Below are 18,561 nucleotides of genomic sequence, written 5' to 3'. Positions count from 1 at the left end.
GTCATCACCAGCGTCATCCAAGTACCCGTCCATAATCTCGTGCCCGCGCTTTTACCTCTGCCTGTACCGTTAGGCGCTTGCGCTGGTCATTGCTTATTTTTATAATCCCCGTTACATATTACCCATCTTTTTTGAAAACCGTGCTCAGTCCCTCAATAGTGCCACTGCGCATGCACGAGACTCCCGGAGCACTGTAGAACATGAGGGCGGCGGCCTCATCTATGTAAATGAACACTGGGGGACGGCGAACAGTGGCAGGAGGGGGATAACAGACGAAATACAGCCCGTCCCCGGGGCCAGCAAACCTCATTACCATAGTAAAAGGTAATATTTTATAAAGTTATGTAGGTCTGAAAGGGGAGCCAGTAGCAAGATGAACCTTTCTAGAATGCAGCCCAGGAGCTGCAGAAGGGGATTCTTTTAGTATAACAGCGAAAATTCTGGTGACAGGTTCCCTTTTAATGGTATCAGACTACAGGGGGCTGAATACAAATGCATGCCACTATTTTCAGCTTTATATTTTTAAAATATTTGGAAAACTATGTATAATTTCCTTTTATATTTAATACATGCTACTTAGTGTTGGTATCACATAAAATCCCAATAAAATACATTTAAGTTTGTAGGTGTTAGATGAAACAATATAGAAAAGTTCACAAGGTATAAATACTTTTTCAAAGACAGGAAATTAGAGGAACAGTACCAAGTAGATTAGAAAGTTTTCAATTTATTAAGACTGGGGTGTTGTACTTTAGTGTTGATGAAGAGGCCACTGGAGTAAGATACGCATTTGTGATATAATTTACACCATTCTTGAGGTGTAAAGTAGAATTAATTTGCTGGGCCGTGCTAGCCCTGTCCCTCAGCTAAACCCCAACCACCATTAAAGTGTTTTCAGAGCTAGTGCAAAAAGTAGCAAATTTTGGCGCTACATGAAGTTGTGCAAAAATGTTGCAATTTTTGCGTTTTTACCCTAGCCATGCCAGCTTCTGCAGCAGTTTTTGTTATGACATTTCTTTTTAGGGGATGGACTGTCACTTACGCATAGTATAAGGGTTCAAAATGTTACTTGACAGCGATTTCAGAGAAAAAAATCAGTGAGCTGTTGGCTCTTGAATTGCGTATATGGCTAATTGTGGCTTAACCGCCGCTGCTTTCAAGAGCATGAAAACTTTTTTTTTTTTTACTTTGATTTCTATTTAACTGCAAGTAGATTGCCAGGATTCGGGTTCCTTGAGACCACACTGATCACTGTTAAAAAACAAAAAAAGAAACAAAAAAAAAAAATAAAGCACCACTCCGGTGTTTTGCTTGTTTTTTTTTAAATTTAAAAAAAAATAAATATATATATATATTTTTTTTTTTTTTTTTTTTTTAATTTAAGGCGCTGGAGTGGTACTTTAAAGTTAAGCCCCTGTCATATACTCCCCTTCCAGCAGCTTCACCTTTTTACCTAAGCTGCTCCGGTCCCGCAGCACCATCTTGTTTCTGTAACTTTAGACTGCCTGGAAGTTATGTTACAAGCTCCAATTGCATCTCTGAGAGCCACAACGAGGCCAGAATGAGGCTCTCATAGAGATGTATTGAGGTGTGACCTACGGTGCATTCCAGCAAACACTGGAGCAGCTGTCAGATCACTGGAGACCAGGAAAAAAGCTGAAGCCACCAGAAGGTGAGCATATGACAGGGTTCAGGGCACTTATATTTAAAGCGATACTCCAGCAGTGCAATAAAAAAAACCTCTGACGTGGTGCTTTAAGGGTTAGGGTTATTATGTACATAGTGTCTCTGGATTTTATGGAAATATATCTGTAAAATTGGATGCCTTAAAAATATTGTGTGGGATCTGGTATGAACTTTTATTCATTAACTCCTAATACTAGATCAGTAAAAAAAATGGATGGAGCATTGTAGTGGATAGTCTGCCTTCCATGTTTATCTATTTTATAAGTATCATCATAGACTAAAATGGATCAAAGTGATCTGCAAAACAAATGAGAATAGACTCAATCTGAGACGTAAAGATTGGAGGCACGGATCAGTTTATACGAGGGGCTGCTAAGTCTTTGGCTTTACCCAGAAAGAAACGAGCAAGGATGATGAAACTTTACATTTATTCCACATACTCCCCACTGATGTCAACATACTTCTTACATAGTTATTCCATATTCTGTAAGCCTAGTAAAAAGGATTTCAGTTGTGCCTCAAACCAGGCATCCGTAGCAACCATGGCATCAGAAATTGTGTGAAATTTGGTACCCTTGAGGTGGTTTTTCAGGTTTGGAAACAGATTATAGTTGGAGGGAGCTAGTTCTGTTGAATAAGGTGGGTGGTCAACCAGCTGTAAGCCCAGCTCTGCCAGTTTTGCCGTGGTCTCTTGTGGAGTGTGAGCGGAGGCGTTGTCTTTCAAGAACATTATTCCTTTGGACAGCTTTCCACACCTTTTGGCCTTCAGAGCTGCCTTCAATTGGTCCAAAAACTCAATGTAATACCTTGCATTTATTATGGAACCCTTTTGAAGGTAGTCCACTAGCAGCACTCCCTCCTTATCCTAGAACACAGACCGCCATCACCGCAATCATTAGTGGCTGATTTTTGCAGCCTGAACTTCTTTGGATGAGGGGAACCACTGTGCCTTCACTCTTTTTTGACTGCTCCTTGTTTTCAGGGTCATACAAATAAATCCAGGTCTCCTCCATAGTGACCAGTTGACCCAGGAAGTTCTTATTAGTCCAGAAACGCTGACAAATGGACCTGGAGGTTTTCGCTCACATGCTTTTCTGATCTGTTGTCAGACATTTGGGGACCCACTTTGCAGATAGTTTCCTCATGTCCAAATATTCATGGATACAAACACTTTCAGAGGAAATCCCCATGATGTCTGCTATTGCTTTAGCTGAAATTCATCGATTCTCCAGTTTGAGGTTGTGCACAGTATCGAAGATCCCCGAAACAACAACCACTCTCGGTCGTCCAGGACGTTCCTCATCATTGGTGCTGAAGTGGTCTGTTTTAAATTTGGCAACCCAGTTCTTATCTGTGGGATATGAAGGGCATTGAGCCCCCAAATCTCTGCGACATATCACCATGAATATCCTTTGAGGACTTTCCTTGCAGAAACAAGAATTTTATCACTCCTCTGCTCTCAGTTGCTGTGAATATCGCATTAAACTCCACCATTTTGTTTTCCTGCGTGCGTAGAACAATGTTGCCATAAGCAACAAACACCATTTTAAAAACATATATTAGACACATAAGGCGTTCATGTGATGTAACATTCTTTACCATAGAAACAAAAAAAATCACAAAAAAAGATCACAAAGCCAAAGACTTATCAGCAGCCCCTTGTGAAATGTGTGAATGGATGACTGATTATGGATCCATGTGCTGTCCAAGAAAGAAGCCGCGTCACACGGATGTGTAAATGTACCCTAAATAACTGAAACTTACTAGGTTACATAGTGCATTAAACATTTTTATTTGTAAGGGTTCCCTATGAAGACGAATGGCTCAATATACGGTGTTTGACCTTTTTATAGCGTGACTTGGTGAGAAGAACATTGTATGTGAATCATGTATAGAAGATGGCCGGGATGTGGATGTGTGCAGAGGACCTCTTTATTTTCATGAAAAGTACAGCAGTTATGTTTATCCTGTGGCATTGCTGTTTATACAATGGTTTGCACCAAAGTGCTGTGAACGGTGTCCTCGAAATTGAAAGGGCAATATTGCAGTGTCAAGCTAGCTAGCAATCAACAATAATAAAAATGAATTATACACACTACTCTTTTTGTATTTTTTTTTTTTTATTTAATGTCTTAAATTTATATTTGAATTTATTTATTGTAACATTTCTACATTAGTAGATATTAAAAAGAGTTGTCCAATTTATAGTAATTTAGTATTGGTATGAAACCCTTTCTTCCCAAACCCTCCTAGATGGTGGAGGGTTGTCTCCTTCAGGACAGCGGCTAATGGGAGAGATGGAATGTGTTTACTTTGTGGCCATGAGCATACTCTGCCTGCCCTAAACCTGCCCCTTCTGCAGAAACGTGCGTGACGTCTCATTCACCAGAATTTCCCACAGACCATCTCCTACATATTTTCCTTTTTATCTAATCCTTGCTTTATGCAAAACAAATGTTTGATATTTCAGATCATCCAGTTTGATGACATTCTGGCGAACCCATCATTCCGAGAGCACTTTAGAACGTACATGGAAAGGATCGATAAGAGAATACCAATCAGTTTTTGGGAGTCTGTGGAGTACCTGAAGAATGCAAATAAGGTAAATAAAGGAATGGCTGAGCATTTAGGCCATGTGGCAACGTTGCGTTTTGGTTTCGTTGTAAACTGCACTGTATCATTGACAATATGCATGCATTTTGCTTCCCCAGCAAATTCTATAATAAATCAGAAATTCCGTGCGCACTTTGCTTTTTTTTCGACAGCGTTTTGTTTGGCAAATATTTGCCCAAAATCGCTGCCTAAAAAAAAGCAGCATGTCACTTCTTCATTGCGTTTTTTTTGTGAACATTTTCCACCCTTTGAAATGAATGAGGTGTGTCCAAAACGCAAGCAAAATGTTTAGCTGTGCATTTGCAACGCTTTTTGGTTGCATATTAGATCCGTTTTTGTCAATAAAAATGCAGGTCACCAACTTTTTCTCCATTATTTATTTATTTTTTTCCCGTCTCCTCTCGGTCTCTCCACTTCATACTCACCGATCACCGGCGCAGCTGTCACACTGCTCCCGCGGCCTCTCCTGCTTCTGTAAGTGCCGGCCGCTCATTAGGCACATCTCATAGTCACTGCTTCCCCCACCCACCAGCGCCTATGATTTGTTGCAGTCAGACACGCCCCCACGTTGAGTGACAGCTTTGTGACTACAACCAATCACAGTTGCCAGGTCTACATTGTACAGTACAATAAATAAATTAAATTAAAAAAAAAAAAGAAACCGGAGTGCGGACCCCTCAATTTTTATACTCTGCCAAGATAAAGCCTCACAACTGGTGGCTGGTATTCTCAGGTTTGGGAGACCCACGTTATTTGGAGCCCCACAGCCTAAAAATATCAGCCAGCAGCCACCCGGAATTGCCGCATCCATTTCTGTAGATGCGACAGTCCTGGGACTTTACCCAGCTCATCCCGAATGCCCTGGGGTAATAAGCAGTTAATGGCAGCCCATAGCAGCCACTAAGTACTAGATTAGTCATGGCAGGCGTCTGAGACTCCCTCAATCATTAATCTGTAAGTGAAAGTAAGTAAACACAAAACCGAAATTCCTTTATTTGGAAAAAAACACACCCTCTTTCACCACTTTATTAACACCCAAACACCCCTCCAGGTCTGACATAATACACATGAGGTCCCATGACGCTTCCAGCACTCCTACATCTGACACTTGCAGCGAGCGGCCATAGAGCTTGACTGTTCACTCGCTGTGAACTCCACGCAGCAACTGAAGTGAGTCGTGCTATCAGTGGTGATGTCACTCCGGTTTGCCGCTGCCACAGCTGGAGTCCTTCATCTGTGACAGCAAATCACCCGAGTGACTGAAGTGTGCCGTGCGATCTGCGTTGTTGTCACTCAGGTGATTTCTGGTCATGGCTGGAGTCGTTCTCCTGTGCCTGCAAATCAAGCTGTGACACAGAGACAGAGCCTCTCGAGGAGAATGAACTCGGATGAAACTCTGACGCCACAGCTGCGGGCCCCACACTAATGCCTGTGTCGTGGCACTTACGTCAGAGGTTCACATGAGTTCATGTGAACCATAGGCCATAATCCTCAGTTAGTAATCATTGTAACCAGCGCTTTTTTTTTGTAAATAAATATTTGCCGGTACGCATCTCTGCGCCGGTGGCCGAGATTGAGGAGCGGGGGAGGGGGAATCTGTCAACCGGCGGCCGAGATTAAGGAGCGGGGAAGGGTGCTGTCGGGCGGCCGGGAGATCCTGTGCACGATTTTTTACCTGTTGAGGCACTGGGCGGCGGAAAACTGCGGTCCTTATACAGCTCCGCCCCCCCCCCCTCTCGGCTGCATTGCTGCCCCCCCTAAATATAGTGCCGCCTGAGCAAACTGCTCAACTTGTCCAATGGACGGTGCAGCCCTGTCTCATTTTTCAGTTTTGTAGTCTGTACGCTAATTTCAATCAAAAACTATGTAATTCAGATTTCAAAAGAAAAATAAAAAATGACAAACTGTATAATCATGTTTTTTTTCACTTGCAAAATATGGGTTTCGACTTACCTAGGCAGTATTCTATAAGAAACGCCAAATTTTAACCAAATTCATCAGGATCCTTAACACTAGCTGATGCAGGTTCGATAGAGCAGAACGTGGCCACCGGTTCTTCAACTATCATCTGATTTGTTTCTGTCTCCACGTCTGTTCGGGGTCTTTTGCGTGCCAGAGCCGCACCAACCGAGAAATAGTGCGTTATTTTATCCATCTAAGAGAAGTTTGACAAAACAAAACTCAATGAACCCTGTTCCCTCCATCCTCCATCCCCCTGCTCCCTCCATCCCCCTGTTCCCTTCATCCTCCATCCCCCTGTTCCCTTCATCCTCCATCCCCCTGCTCCCTCCATCCTCCATCCCCCTGCTCCCTCCATCCTCCATCCCCCTGCTCCCTCCATCCTCCATCCTCCTGCTCCCTCCATCATCCATCCCCCTGTTACCTCCATCCTCCATCCTCCTGCTCCCTCCATCCTCCATCCCCCTGTTCCCTCCATCCTCCATCCCCCTGCTCCCTCCATCCTCCATCCCCCTGTTCCCTCCATCCTCCATCCCCCTGTTCCCTCCATCCCCCTGTTCCCTCCATCCTCCATCCCCCTGTTCCCTCCATCCTCCATCCCCCTGTTCCCTCCATCCTCCATCCCCCTGTTCCCTCCATCCTCCATCCCCCTGTTCCCTCCATCCTCCATCCCCCTGTTCCCTCCATCCTCCATCCCCCTGTTCCCTCCATCCCCCTGTTCCCTCCATCCTTCTTCCTCCTGCTCCCTCCATTCTCCATCCCCCTGTTCCCTCCATCCTCCATCCCCCTGTTCCCTCCATCCCCCATCCCCCTGGTCTGTCCATTCTCCATTCCCCTGGTCTCTCCATCCTCCATCCCCCTGTTCCCTCCATCCCCCTGTTCCCTCCATCCTCCATCCCCCTGTTCCCTCCATCCTCCATCCCCCTGTTCCCTCCATCCCCCTGTTCCCTCCATCCTCCATCCCCCTGTTCCCTCCATCCCCCTGTTCCCTCCATCCTCCATCCCCCTGTTCCCTCCATCCTCCATCCCCCTGTTCCCTCCATCCTTCTTCCTCCTGCTCCCTCCATTCTCCATCCCCCTGTTCCCTCCATCCTCCATCCCCCTGTTCCCTCCATCCCCCTGTTCCCTCCATCCTCCATCCCCCTGTTCCCTCCATCCTCCATCCCCCTGTTCCCTCCATCCCCCTGTTCCCTCCATCCTCCATCCCCCTGTTCCCTCCATCCCCCTGTTCCCTCCATCCTCCATCCCCCTGTTCCCTCCATCCTCCATCCCCCTGTTCCCTCCATCCTCCATCCCCCTGTTCCCTCCATCCTCCATCCCCCTGTTCCCTCCATCCTCCATCCCCCTGTTCCCTCCATCCCCCTGTTCCCTCCATCCTCCATCCCCCTGTTCCCTCCATCCCCCTGTTCTCTCCATCTTCCATCCCCCTGTTCCCTCCATCCTCCATCCCCCTGTTCCCTCCATCCTCCATCCCCCTGTTCCCTCCATCCTCCATCCCCCTGTTCCCTCCATCCTCCATCCCCCTGTTCCCTCCATCCTCCATCCCCCTGTTCCCTCCATCCTCCATCCCCCTGTTCCCTCCATCCTCCATCCCCCTGTTCCCTCCATCCTCCATCCCCCTGTTCCCTCCATCCTCCATCCCCCTGTTCCCTCCATCCTTCTTCCTCCTGCTCCCTCCATTCTCCATCCCCCTGTTCCCTCTATCCTCCATCCCCCTGTTCCCTCCATTCTCCATCCCCCTGTTCCCTCCATTCTCCATCCCCCTGTTCCCTCCATCCTCCATCCCCCTGTTCCCTCCATTCTCCATCCCCCTGTTCCCTCCATTCTCCATCCCCCTGTTCCCTCCATTCTCCATCCCCCTGTTCCCTCCATTCTCCATCCCCCTGTTCCCTCCATTCTCCATCCCCCTGTTCCCTCCATTCTCCATCCCCCTGTTCCCTCCATCCTCCATCCCCCTGCTCCTTCCATCCTCCATCCCCCTCGTCTCACAATTCTCCATACCCCTGATCACTCTATCCCCCTGCATACGTCTTTCCCCTGCACAGCCTGCCGCCCTCTGCACCCCTCTCTCACATACCCTACACTCCTCCATTTTCTCCAGCTTCTTTCCCGCTGGGTAAAACTTCATGGCTCCGCCAACCCGAGTCACATGTATGTGACATCATCGCAGGTCCTGCAGCTCCAGTAGCTGCTCTGCTTGTGCCTCCGCTCCACACATGGCCAATTTGTATAGTTTACAAATTAGCCATGTGGACAGAGCCAGCGGTGCTGGCCCTCAGCGCTCTTCAGATTTTCTGGTACGCTGTATCAGCCTGTACCGCCGCAAAAAAAGCACTGATTGTAACTAGCAAGGAATGGACCGATCTGCAGAGATTAGAGTCAGAATTCTTGATATTCACAATTTCACACAAATTCAAACACTTTGAGATTCCTGGTACCATTTCCCACACGGCTGAAGCATCAGACAGCAGCTTATTGTCATTTTGCATTGGCACGCGACCCTCTCCATAATGTCCTACAGCTATGACATCTATACATTAGTGGTCAGTACGTGGACCATCGCAGAGTCATTTTCTATCTCCAGAGTAATTGGTAAGCATGAAGTCTGAAGCCGCTCGCTCACTATACCTCCTGTGGTGAGTGGTGGCCACAGACTCATAGGAACTAAAGAGTAGAGCCACACCTGACGCTCTGATCTCCGGCTCCTGTCTGTCAGTGGCTGCTGCTCACCACACCTGTAATTACTTGTTATGAGAAACACAGCACTACAGTCAAACCAAAGGACAATGCTGGATGCGGAAATTTAAGGGGGTAGCTGCACACCAAGACATTTTGCCACCCATTCTGAGAGCTGCATGATGTAGAGACAGATCCTCATTCCAGTGATGTCACTTTCTGGGCTGCTTGCTACAGTTTTGATCTAATCACTGTTTATCAGCAGGAGATTTATTATTTTCCATGACCTCTGTATAACTCCACCATCACTACTGATTGGCAGCTTTCTGCATATGCACAGTGATCACAAAAATCTTCTACTCAGTAGTGTGGGTGGGAATTTACAGAGCCAGCTTTCAGAGAACTGTTAGATCTGCAGCAGATAAAACAGGGATTTTATCAAAACTGCAGCAATCAGCCCAGTAAGTGACAGATGTCTGGAATCGGGGTCTTTGCTGATTTTATATCATGCTGATTTTAGATGGGGTAGCAAAAACCTGGTCACAGTTTCCCTTTCAGAAATCTATTCAATGGAATGGTAACTCATTGTAACCCAAGTCAGCACCAAATTGGTTTGTCTTTTTAGACAGGAGTCTTGATTTGTCAAAGACTGGGCCTACTGGGGAACCTTCTGCTACCCTAGTGGGCCAATTCACTACTGTCAGCCTTACACCAAAGTAGTGTTGTTGACGGAAACAAATTTTTAGAGACTTCTTCTAATCCCAGTTCTTAATTTATACACAATAGACAAGACTTACAGTAGAAACTAGGCCTCCTTCAGACATTTTCTGATTCTAGCCAACAGCATTATTGGGCTGTCACTTGTCATCAGTTATGTAGCCACACTTGTGACATTATCAGTCCAGGAAAGTCCTTACATTTCTTTTCCCTTCCTAGTCTGAAATACCTCAATTGGTGGGTGAAATCTACCAGAACTTCTTTGTGGAGAGCCGAGAAATCCAAGTAGAGAAAGCACTTTACAAGGAGATCCAGCAGAGTCTTGTGGGCAACAGGGGGATCGAAGTGTTCATCAAGATTCAGGCGGATGTGTATGAGACTCTGAAGGACAGGTTCTACCCCTCATTCATTGTCAGCGATTTGTATGAACAACTCATCCGTGGAGAAGACCAATCCACCAGCTCCTGTGCCTCCGATGACAAGGATGAATCGGTGAGTCCATGGGTAGGATCAGTGACCGCGAACCCTGGGAAAAGCACATTACAATTCATGTAATAGTCAGGATTCTATCTCGTATATATCACTGCGTTATTAATTTGTTGTCTGAGCTGCTCCACCACAGGAGTAATCAACAGCGCTTTGTTTTTTTTATTACGCACACATACTATTTGCGGTACAATTACATAACGCCTGTCAGACTGTCGTACAGTGATGGAGAGCCTTTCAGAGGCAGAGTGCCCAAACTGCAACCCAAAACCCAATTATTTATCACAGAGTACAACAGGGCAATTTAACCTGAGGAACAGAAATTTAAAAGCATTTACCTTGCTTTTGAACAATTGTGATTTTTGCTGTTGCTTGCTGAGAACTTGTCTAACCTTGGCTCATACTTTGTAAGTTTGAGGGCAACAAATTCAGCACGCAGGCATGTGTTATTCTGCTTCTGATGTCAGATTTTACATAATTCAAAGGTGAGAACATCCCCATTCTGGAATAGATGTCCCCATCATGACCCCATCCTGGTATAGATGTCCCCGTTATGGCCCCGTCCTGGTATAGATGTCCCCATCGTGGCCCCGTCCTGGTAGAGATGTCCCCATCGTGGCCCCGTCCTGGTACAGATTTCCCCTTCGTGGCCCCGTCCTGGTACAGATTTCCCCTTCGTGGCCCCGTCCTGGTACAGATGTCCTCATCGTGGCCCCGTCCTGGTACAGATGTCCCCATCGTGGCCCCGTCCTGGTACAGATGTCCCCATCGTGGCCCCGTCCTGGTACAGATGTCCCCATCGTGGCCCCGTCCTGGTACAGATGTCCCCATCGTGGCCCCGTCCTGGTACAGATGTCCCCATCGTGGCCCCGTCCTGGTACAGATGTCCCCATCGTGGCCCCGTCCTGGTACAGATGTCCCCATCGTGGCCCCGTCCTGGTACAGATGTCCCCATCGTGGCCCCGTCCTGGTACAGATGTCCCCATCGTGGCCCCGTCCTGGTACAGATGTCCCGATCGTGGCCCCTTCCTGGTACAGATGTCCCCATCGTGGCCCCGTCCTGGTACAGATGTCCCCATCGTGGCCCCGTCCTGGTACAGATGTCCCCATCGTGGCCCCGTCCTGGTACAGATGTCCCCATCGTGGCCCCGTCCTGGTACAGATGTCCCCATCGTGGCCCCGTCCTGGTACAGATGTCCCCATCGTGGCCCCGTCCTGGTACAGATGTCCCCATCGTGGCCCCGTCCTGGTACAGATGTCCCCATCGTGGCCCCGTCCTGGTACAGATGTACCCATCGTGGCCCCGTCCTGGTACAGATGTCCCCATCGTGGCCCCGTCCTGGTACAGATGTCCCCATCGTGGCCCCGTCCTGGTACAGATGTCCCCATCGTGGCCCCGTCCTGGTACAGATGTCCCCATCGTGGCCCCGTCCTGGTACAGATGTCCCCATCGTGGCCCCGTCCTGGTACAGATGTCCCCATCGTGGCCCCGTCCTGGTACAGATGTCCCCATCGTGGCCCCGTCCTGGTACAGATGTCCCCATCGTGGCCCCGTCCTGGTACAGATGTCCCCATCGTGGCCCCGTCCTGGTACAGATGTCCCCATCGTGGCCCCGTCCTGGTACATATGATCCCCCATCGTGGCCCCGTCCTGGTACATATGATCCCCCATCGTGGCCCCGTCCTGGTACAGATGTCCCCATCGTGGCCCCGTCCTGGTACAGATGTCCCCATCGTGGCCCCATCCTGGTACATATGATTCCCTATCATGCCACACACAGGAAAAACAAACAAACATATTTACTCACCTTCCCTGCACTCCCCTAGTGTTGTCCTCCGATGCCGGCATGTCATGCCGGCCACAGATTTCAGCGTGTAAGCAGCGCAGTGCATGACATTACTGTCATGCACGCCCACTTACACCATCAGCTGCTGGCATATTCACTGCTCCACACACCCAGGATTCTGGGCGTGGGGAGCAGTAAATAATTGTTCTGTTTAATAGTGGAACATGTGACCAACCAGCCGCTACAGGAACCCAGATTGGGGTTCACATGTGCTGCTATTAAAGAACATGAATATTCACTGCTCCTAACGCCCATAATCCCGGCCACCTCATTACAGTAAACTGCAAAATACTGACCTGATGTTTAAAGGGACAGCGTAAAATGAGTGGTTAAACTCAGTAAACACCTGATTGTCAGGCGGCATTATCTTCCATAAGGAGCACAGGTAACCACGTTATACCAAATGGCAACCGTGGCTCCACTGTTAGTTTACCAGTCTGCTGCAATGTTTTTTTGCTGTGTGATACACCTGTAATGATATGCCAGGCTGACTAATCAAAAGAAGAGCGGATGCTGTCAGGTAGCAGGCGGTTCTCGAGGTTCCCATCCAGCCTCAACTGATTACTGATGTGACTTATGGGCTGGGTGCTGCAAATTTGTTTGCATCAACTGTATAGAAGATGTATAAAGTCTGGTTCATCTTGCTTACTCCCCATACCTGATCGCAGTATGGCAGGCGTCTGCAGCAGCGTAAGAACCGGACGGGGGCAGAACGGCTTTTCGGCGTTTCAGCCTGATGTAAAGCTATACTCCCTGGAGTCACTGTGGCATCTTGTTGTTCAGTTGCAGGGGTGTGATGGTGCTGAAGGGATCCTGGATGAATGCAGCAGCGGCATCACTGAGCAGGCGAGCTATGCTGTCAACAAACTGCGTCAGCTTACAGAAAAACTGGACTACAAGAGGCAGGCACTCAGCTCCATTATTAATGCCCCTAAACCTGACAAGAAGGTACGCATTACACCTCACCTGCTCTTCTTCTTTTTGCCCTACTGTATCTCCACAAGGACACTATGGTATCTGAATGCTTTTAGTAGTATTAGTGCTGTAGGACATTAAAGGGAATCTGTCACCAGGTTTATGCTACCTCATCTGAGTGCAGCATAATGTAGAGACAGACCCTGATTCCAGCGATGTGTCACTCACTGAGCTGTTTGCTGTCCTTTTGATAAAATCAGGTTTTGGGGTTTTTTTGGGGTTTTTTTTGCTGCTGCAGATCTAGCAGTTATACAGAGCTCATGAATATTCTGGACTACCTGCAGCATGCCATGTAGTGCTTTGATGATAAAAATCACTGTTTAATCAGCAGGATATTATCAAATCTACACTAAGCAGCCCAGTAAGTGACACATTGCTGGAATCAGGGTCTCTGTCTCCACATTATGCTGCTCTCAGATTAGTTGTCAAAAACCTGGTGACAGATTCCCTTTAAGTTTAACAGCATTTCACAACAAAATCTCCACTTTTGGACACAGATATAAACACTATGGATGTGAAAACGGGCACTGTCTTGGTGTGAGATAGGAGCAGCAGAAATGTCATCAGACCAATATATGGGGATACTCTCACCTTGTTGTGGTGCTAGGGCAACTCTATAAAGTGTTTTATGGTCCATAAACTAACATGCAGTGACACTGAGCGACAATAATATCTACCCCTGATCCAACAGAGGAATCTAACGTTCTATTGTGGGATAATTTGTTAAACTTTTTTTAAGGCATAAAATATGAATTGGTTCAGGTTTTGGTTATTTTGGGCTTCCAGGATAAGCCAAATTGTTGTTTTTAGTTTTGTGTTTTTATATTTTTTGTTTTGTTTTTTTTTTCCAAAACGTTTTTTATTGATTTTTCAAATTTGTAAAAACATGACAAGTATCATTGCAAAAGAAGAACATTCGTCTGACAAAATGTGACATAGAGGTGGGTGATACCCCAATTTGGAGTTCCATGTTGCTGTTCGATTTAAGATAGTATACAGTAACATTAAACCAAAACATAGGTAATGAAATATAATATAACATATGCAATACAATTCGTTAAATCTCTGTGTCGTCCCTGAATGATTTCAATTTTGCTAGCGTGTCTTGGTATTCCCAACCGTCTCGTCTCCCCCTCCCGCCAGAGCCCCCTCCTAGGTGATTCTCAGTTTACCCAGGCTGTCCTGGATATCGCTCAGGATATACCACTCCGAGTGAACAAAAGGTGCCATCAGGTTAATTATTTCTCCCTGTGTGAATTGGCTTTCAATAAAATGTCTCCATCTCACAAAAAACTTGGCTGTCAACCCATCTTTATCCCTCTCCGCTTCTAGTTTTTCCCACCTCAGAAGGTTGTGTAGTTCGCCCACAACCTCCTTTATGGATGGGCCCTCCCTTTGAATCCAGTGTTTTAAGATGCAACGCTTAGCTATCATGGCTATGTCATGCATTATTGCGTATTTCCTCTTTTCCGGCGTGTTCGGTCCTCCTCCTACTCCTCCCTCAAAGGAGTGGAAAATCCACACCATTAAGTCTAGTTTGCTGAAAATTCCCCATGTTGACTGGGCAAATAGTCTGACTTGGTTCCAGAACCTAGCGATTGTCTCACATTCCCATAGCCCATGCAGCATATCCGTTTTTTCTTTTTGACACTTAGGACACCACCTATCCCTACCTGGTATGTTGAAACCTATAATGGCCCTATGTAGAATTCTGAATTGAGTGTCTCTCCATCTCTCATTGGTAATATGTTTCCGCACTTGTACCCATCCTCTCAGTATATCATCCACCACTTCTTCCCTTCCCAATTGTTTCCCCCACGCTTTTAAAGTCCGACTATCCTCCCGTGAGATAAGCACCCCCCTTAGCGATCGATAAATTTTAGAGACATTTATACTTGTTACATCACATTCCAGTAACTCATCAATCGAACTTCTGTTCAGCTCTCTTCCAACCACACCCAGGTCTCCTATTATTCCATGTTTCAATTGTTCATACTGGATGACATGTGAGCTATTAAGGTTGTACTTATCCAACACTTCCCGACCTGTCATCCACCTCCTGTCCTCCACATTCATAACATCTATCATTCTCCTGACTCCCCTCTCTTTCCATCTAGTAAATAGCTTGTTTTCTCGTCCCAGGGGAAAATTTGGGAATGCCCAGGGGTTCAAGTACTTGGACACTTTCCATGAGAGCCCCAGTTTTTTCCTTGCCGACTTCCATGTTAGCATGGTGTCTCGGAATATAATTGAGTTCCTTATGTGCCCTTCAACCCTGGATAGTGGGGAGTGCAGAATGGACGTCAGATCCCACGGTGACGCATATTTAGTTTCCATCGCATGATCTGAGTGCCTACTCGTTCCTCTCACCCAATCAATTACATGCCTCATGATACATACAAGATTATACCCTTGGACATCTGGAAAGTTTAGACCTCCCTCCTCTGCTGACTTCATCAGCGTACGCAGCTTTATTCTGGGTTTCCTTCCCCTCCACAGAAATTCTGTATACGCGGAGTTGAGCTTATTCACATCCTTTAGTTTTAGCAATAGCGGGATTGTCTGGAAGGGATACAGCAGCCTAGGAAAGCTCATCATTTTTATCAGGTGGCATCTTGCCAGTAATGGAAGTGGCAGACCTTTCCATCCCTTTAATTGAACTGTAATTTTCCTGATTAGCGGTCCATAATTCAAGTTATAGATTGTTTCCACCGATCTTCCTATATGCACTCCCAGGTATTTAATTGAAGATTGTGCTATAGGAATTCCACATAGACAGCCATCCCTTATTTGTCCCCCCATTGTCCCATGATGCCCCTTTAGGAACATGATCTCGCATTTTTTTTTGTTCAGTTTGAAACCGGAGAATGAGCCAAATTTTTCAATCAAGGCAAGAGTCTGTGGCAAATCCGCACCGGGGTCCCCCATATAAAGTATGATGTCATCAGCAAAAAGCGCTGTCTTTACTTCTGAACCCCTTATCTTGATTCCTTTAAAGCTATTTTGTCCCTGTAGTATTCTTGACAACGGCTCGATTGCCAGGTTGAATAAAAGAGGAGATAATGGGCAGCCCTGTCTTGTTCCCTTCATCAAAGGGAACACGTCTGATAGAAAGCCCGGAGTGTGTACCCTAGCTCCCGAGTTGGCATAAAGGTTTCTAATGTAAAGTCTCATCTTGCCTACAATCCCTATGGCCTCCATTACCCTGTCTAACCACCCCCAATTTACATTATCAAACGCTTTTTCTGCGTCAAGTGTAACTAGGGCAGGTCTAGCCCCTCCCTCAGTGAGACCCAGTCTAACCGCGTCTACCACTAGAATTGTCTTTCGGATATTGGTAACGGCATTTCTCCCCTTAATAAACCCCACCTGGTGATTCGTAATGATCCTAGGTAAGATCTCGGCCAGTCTATTAGCCATGATCTTGGACATAATTTTTAAATCCTGATTTATGAGCGATATAGGTCTATAACTAGAGGGATCATCCAGGTCCTTGGTTCCCTTGGGGAGTAATTTAATATATGCTATGTTGGAATTTTTGGGTATTTCCGCCCCTCCCAGGAAAGCATTAAAGACTGAGGTTAGATCCGGCGAGATCAGATCCTTCAGAGCCTTATAGAATTCACTATTGAAACCGTCAGGTCCCGGTGCCTTGTTGGTGTTAAGCTCCCCAATTGTTCTCGTCACCTCCTCTACTGTGATATCTGCGTTTAAGGCACTCAAATCTTCCTCCGTCAAGCTAGGCATTTGGGCTTGTCTTAGCCACTCTGCCTCATCAGTCATGTCGTTATTCCCTGACCCATATAATTTTCTATAGTAATCTCCCAACAGTTTATTAATGTCCTTAGGATCCGTAGTCACCTCTCCCCCCTTTGTTTTCAGTTTAGAGATCACTGTCATCTTTCTGCTGCCCCTTGCCAGATTGGCCAACATCCTTCCCGCCTTGTTGCCAAACCTATGTAAGTCAACCTCCTTGTGCGACCAGAATAGTTGTTCCTTTTTTTTGGCCCATTCGTCAAATCCCTCTTTTGCCTCCAACCATCTGCCTTTTGTCATGGGAGATCTATTTGTCACATAATTTGTATATGCTACCCGTACTGCTTCACTATGGAAATTATAATTCTCATTGGCTTTCCGTTTGATCATGGCTGCGTACCCCACCAGACGGCCCCTTAGGACCGCTTTTGCCGTTTCCCAAAATATCACTGGGGACTCTCTATGTTCCTTATTGTCCTCTGCGAATTCTCCCCACCACTCCTGTAGCACCTTATGGAAATTATCTTGCCTGAGAAGGAACGATGGGAATCTCCATATGATATCTGTACCTCTCCTGAATTTCTCTCTAATGCCCAATCTCACCGGACTATGATCAGAGATCACCATATTCTCTATCACACAATCCTGCGTTCCACTCAGTAAGTCTTGCGAGATCCAGAACTGATCAATACGTGACCAGCTATCATGAGGGTGAGAGAAATGTGTATACTCTCTGTCATGTGGGTGAGTTAGTCTCCAGATGTCTTTCAGTCCTACGTCTTCTAATGTTACATCCCTATTGTCTAAACTCCTGCCCACATTAGCTGTCCCCTCCTCGCCCCTCCTCCTATCTTCAGCTGAGTCTGGGACAGTGTTAAAATCGCCTCCCACTATAATGTTAGCCTCCCCATCTGCTAATATGGTGGCCTTTATGTCATCATGAAATGTGATTTGTTGTGAATTTGGGCCATAGACATTATAAATACTGAGTTTACCCGCTGGACTAACGATTGTTAAGTGCTGCCACCTTCCATGGTCGTCTGCCTCGTGTGCCACTACCTCATGACTGAATTGTTTATTTATTAGAATCATAGTGCCCGCTTTTCTACCTTGTGCCGCTGCCCCGTAAACGGTGCCCACCCAATGTTTCTTCATGCGGAAAAAGTCCTCCCCCCCCAAGTGGGTTTCCTGTAATAAGGCAATGTCTGTCTTTAGTCTTTTCAGATGTCTCAATATCATTGCTCGTTTGTTAGGTGATCTCAGCCCTTTAACATTCCACGTAGTTATCTGTATCATGTTTACCTGGGTATTCTGCTTTTACTACTCCCTCCCCTATGGGCCCCTGCATCAAGGAAGACGAGATGTTCGACACTAGAATCACAGTTGGTACCACAAAATCGACACTCCCTTTCCCCACCTTGCAAATATAACAAATACAACAAAAAGCATGTAACTGTAAAACATAATTTCCCTTCCGAGAAATCCACGGCGCTTCCCGCCACGTTGGTGAGCTCCCCTATTCCTAGCCAAAATATGTAGCTCCCTAATCACCCCCCAAAAAATATATGTTCTATCCCCGGACTAACTTGAATAAGCCTTTGAAAATTATGCAAAAATTAGCACAGTATGTCAAAACCTCAGCAAGATTCTCCAGTCCTACTTATCTCTGACTCCAGGTAGCCATCAGTCCGCCCAGAACAGGCCCACTTCATTTGAATTTGGATGATGTTCCTGGACAAAGGAGAAAAAGAAAAAAAAGACCAAGGGGAGAGAAGATGGAGAAAGAAAGGAGAAGAACAAAAAAAAAAAAAAAAAAAAAAAAAAAAGAGAGGGGGGGGGGAAGAGG

At 46.4% G+C, this 18,561-nt stretch overlaps 1 protein-coding gene across 1 annotated transcript in view; it reads left to right on the top strand.

The window, feature by feature from the left end:
* The window catches only part of SNX25 (sorting nexin 25), a 300,594-nt gene that overhangs the window by 230,176 nt on the left and 51,857 nt on the right, over positions 1–18,561 (top strand). Inside the window, exons 8-10 of the mRNA XM_075347132.1 lie at positions 4,157–4,288; positions 9,871–10,143; positions 12,768–12,932. Of these exons, the coding sequence (XP_075203247.1) occupies positions 4,157–4,288; positions 9,871–10,143; positions 12,768–12,932 (570 nt within the window). The remainder of the gene's footprint in view (positions 1–4,156; positions 4,289–9,870; positions 10,144–12,767; positions 12,933–18,561) is intronic.

Source organism: Anomaloglossus baeobatrachus, chromosome 1 (genome assembly GCF_048569485.1).
Source record: "Anomaloglossus baeobatrachus isolate aAnoBae1 chromosome 1, aAnoBae1.hap1, whole genome shotgun sequence".
NCBI classification, from domain to species: domain Eukaryota; kingdom Metazoa; phylum Chordata; class Amphibia; order Anura; family Aromobatidae; genus Anomaloglossus; species Anomaloglossus baeobatrachus.
The sequence above is the reverse complement of the archived record's forward strand: the minus strand, read 5'-3'. Positions and strand labels throughout refer to the sequence as shown.